At 33.4% G+C, this 3,233-nt stretch overlaps 1 protein-coding gene across 1 annotated transcript in view; it reads right to left on the bottom strand.

Moving 5' to 3' along the window:
• The window catches only part of LOC114922401 (vomeronasal type-2 receptor 26-like), a 14,256-nt gene that overhangs the window by 7,469 nt on the left and 3,554 nt on the right, over positions 1 to 3,233 (bottom strand). The window contains exon 4 of the mRNA XM_029283649.1: positions 66 to 357. Coding sequence (XP_029139482.1) covers positions 66 to 357 — 292 coding nt within the window. The remainder of the gene's footprint in view (positions 1 to 65; positions 358 to 3,233) is intronic.

The raw sequence follows: 3,233 nt of genomic DNA on the forward strand, positions 1-3,233 counted from the left end.
TTGTCATTAATATGAACATATTACAAGAATTATGAAAGTCACTATACATATATGAATTCTCCTACCTGGGGAATTTTATAAATACTTGAGATGGTGGCCATATGAAGGGAAGTTTCTGAATGAAGTGCTCCAGTGAGAGCTATCAAATTCTTCCCTGAATCACACTTGTAATTTGGAACAGTTGTTTTCAATCTATAGAGGAGATTCATGGTTGTCTGAAAGGTTAGCCTGTCATTGAAGTAGCTGTCATAGATATGGAATCCCATTGTTATATTAGCCAAGAGCCCTGGATTCTCATTGACTTCCTTCACAGCATACAAGAAAGCCAAGACTTGCTGGTAGTTCTTTATCACTACACTGTAATGAAAGCATTTGTATAATCCAAGAATATCCTAGACCTTTGTAATCAAAAGCACATATTTCTTATAGAGACATCGGTTTCTCAGAATGGAACTCAGGATGTGGCAACAACCACATACTTCATTAGAAATAAAGTATATATATAACTTTGAAATGATCAATAAATGACTCAGAAAAGTAGTTTTTCTCCTTTTATGAAAGATTCACGCCAGTTATTTGATTAGGCTAGTGAGAGAAAGAGACTTCTGTTATTGGTTTCTTTGCAGTTCTGGCGGTTTGCCTATAAGAAGTGGATCAGATTCACCTTTCTATAGGTGAAGATAATATTGTGTGTCAAAGGAAATCAAATTTCCAATTGTCCCCTAGGTTTAAAAATATATGTCTGAAAGAGGAAAAGAATTATGAAGCAGCAAAGTACAATATGATGTATCAGTTAGAAAAGCAGCAGTTGGCTGGGCTCAGACGTACCACTAAAAAATGATAAAACTTTTTCCTGCTTAATGGGATGCATGAATCCAGCCAACAAAATATGTTTAAAATACTATTGCAGGATTGTTATTTTCTCTGAAGTTTTTGTCCTGAAAACTGAAAGGAGGAAACTATAGTGTCATTAATTATAGAGTCCTGTGAAAAAATTGTCCTTTCAGATTTGATCCAGTTATTCTAATAGTAGTTATGACTTAGGCCTCATTGATTTTAGTGAATTTCATTTTACTTTGATTTGGATTATGATTATGTGTTCATTTTCAGTACCATGATTTGGTTCACTAATACACAAGTGATTACCAAACTGACCATATTTACAAGAGTAAAAATGAGAAAGGTATATAGATGTGGTCCAAGATTTATTTAAGAGAAACATTTTCTTCATTTTTCTTCTTTCCATATTCTTCTAGCCCTATAAGAATCCGGTGACAAACATAACATTAGGAAAAGCACTTCAGAACCTGAGTATGGTCTTCCTGGCCCACATCTGACACTTGAACAATCCACCCTGCTTTGTTATATTCTTTGTGTTTAACTTTTAATAGCTATTGATCAATATAGTCATCTTATACATGTTTGAAACAAGAGGTAACACAGTAAAAGGGATGGAAACTGAAGGACTGTGAGAAAGAGAGAATATGAAACATCTTCATTTATTCTGAGAAACCCAAGCTCTTAGAGATACAATGGTCATTAAGATGAAACTGCAGTAAATAAGAACCATTTTGCATCCAAAATTGAAGGAAGTGCCTCATATGATACAGAAGCTGGGATTGAAAGAAGTTAAAGTAGTCTTGACAGATACTGAAAACAACATGATCTGATGATCAGATTAATAGAGTGTAGTTCTCACAAAAGAAAGGCAAAATACAGAATTGAGAAAATGATATTCTAGAAAACCTGTAACCATATATTTAGTACAATCGTATTGAAATTTTCTATTTTGCTCATCCATTAAAAAAAGAAAAAGTTGCTTTCTCTTCTCAATAATTATAATAATGTGCTCCTGGATATCTTATTGAAATAAGAAATTCCTTACATAGGATCTTCAATAAACATTGATCTGGGGTGTTCCTGGAAAGACAGAACCTTGAAAAAGGAGACGAACTGAGAAGAGATCCCTCCAATGACAAAGTCACCTGACTGGTAATATTCATGTGGAATTTGGAGGGCATCAATTGTGTTGCAGAGAATGGGCTGCGTCTTACATTCACTTTGCGTTAAAAACACCAGCCATAACATCAGCAGACATAGTAACAAAAAGATCATTGCAAATATAAAAATGAATCTGTTTCCTCCAAAGTAAAATTCAATGTCCCACTCTATTTCATTAATATGTTAGTTTTCTTATACCAATCCATTGTCAACAATTTTTCATTTTCCTACTTTCTATCCATGGAACAAATACAAAAATGAAATGAAATGTTGGTGTTTTTCCTTGCTCAGTGTCTGTCATGCCCTTTTCTAACATATATCTGTTCTGTTTCTGATTGTGGAACTGTTCACTAAAACTTCATGCAAACATTAAACAAGAAATAACATTACCATCACTTGAGATAATGACATAGTTCTCAATGAGCTCCCCAAAGTATTCTGATCACAAGTAACAAAGTATCTGAAGAAAACATGTTTGTGATCTCATATCTGGTCCTCATTGAGAGAGGGAGGATATTTGTTTCTATAATAATCAGGAAGTAAATACATATAGAAAAAGAAGATTTGGAAAAAGGTAAAGAACATTCTTGTGATAAAATAACAATAAGTTGCAGTCAGCAACTTATGAAAGCATAGGAAACTCTCAGAAGAATTCCAAAATAGACTCCACAAAGTGGTCATCCACATATCTGTCTTGCTTGAATAATGAGTATATTCTGTAAACAGAAGTATTGCTGAATGGTTTTAAGAGATCAGTTATTCCTGTTAACATTGCATGACAATGCATTTCAGTGTAGTTTTAACGAATTAGCTTTTTTCCTTTAAGATGAATTTATTTATTCTTTATTTATTTTATGTATTTATTAAATGTTTAGGCTGCCTGTCCCCCCTACAATGTGAAAGCATATGAAAAGAATGGAGTTCTATCTATCCAAAGAGAATTAGCTTAAGTTACCTTTAAAAGGCACTTCTGCATCAGTATGATTTCCCCCTCATTCCTTCCTTACCACTATGTAGCAAATTATTTAAATATAAATTATCTGGATTGATGAGATCATATTGTTAATAACAGTTGGGAAACATTACATGGTCATATTAAAAGAGGAAGGTAGCAATAGTGGGTAATATTTCATTACCCAAACTAGGTAACATGATCAGTGCTATCAGAAGAGAAGGGGTATGTATGTTCTGTCATGAAGAGGTTTCTGATATTATAATGCTAGGAGCTGCTA

This window comes from Protobothrops mucrosquamatus, unplaced genomic scaffold (genome assembly GCF_001527695.2).
Source record: "Protobothrops mucrosquamatus isolate PMUCROS unplaced genomic scaffold, P.Mucros_1.0 scaffold160, whole genome shotgun sequence".
NCBI classification, from domain to species: domain Eukaryota; kingdom Metazoa; phylum Chordata; class Lepidosauria; order Squamata; family Viperidae; genus Protobothrops; species Protobothrops mucrosquamatus.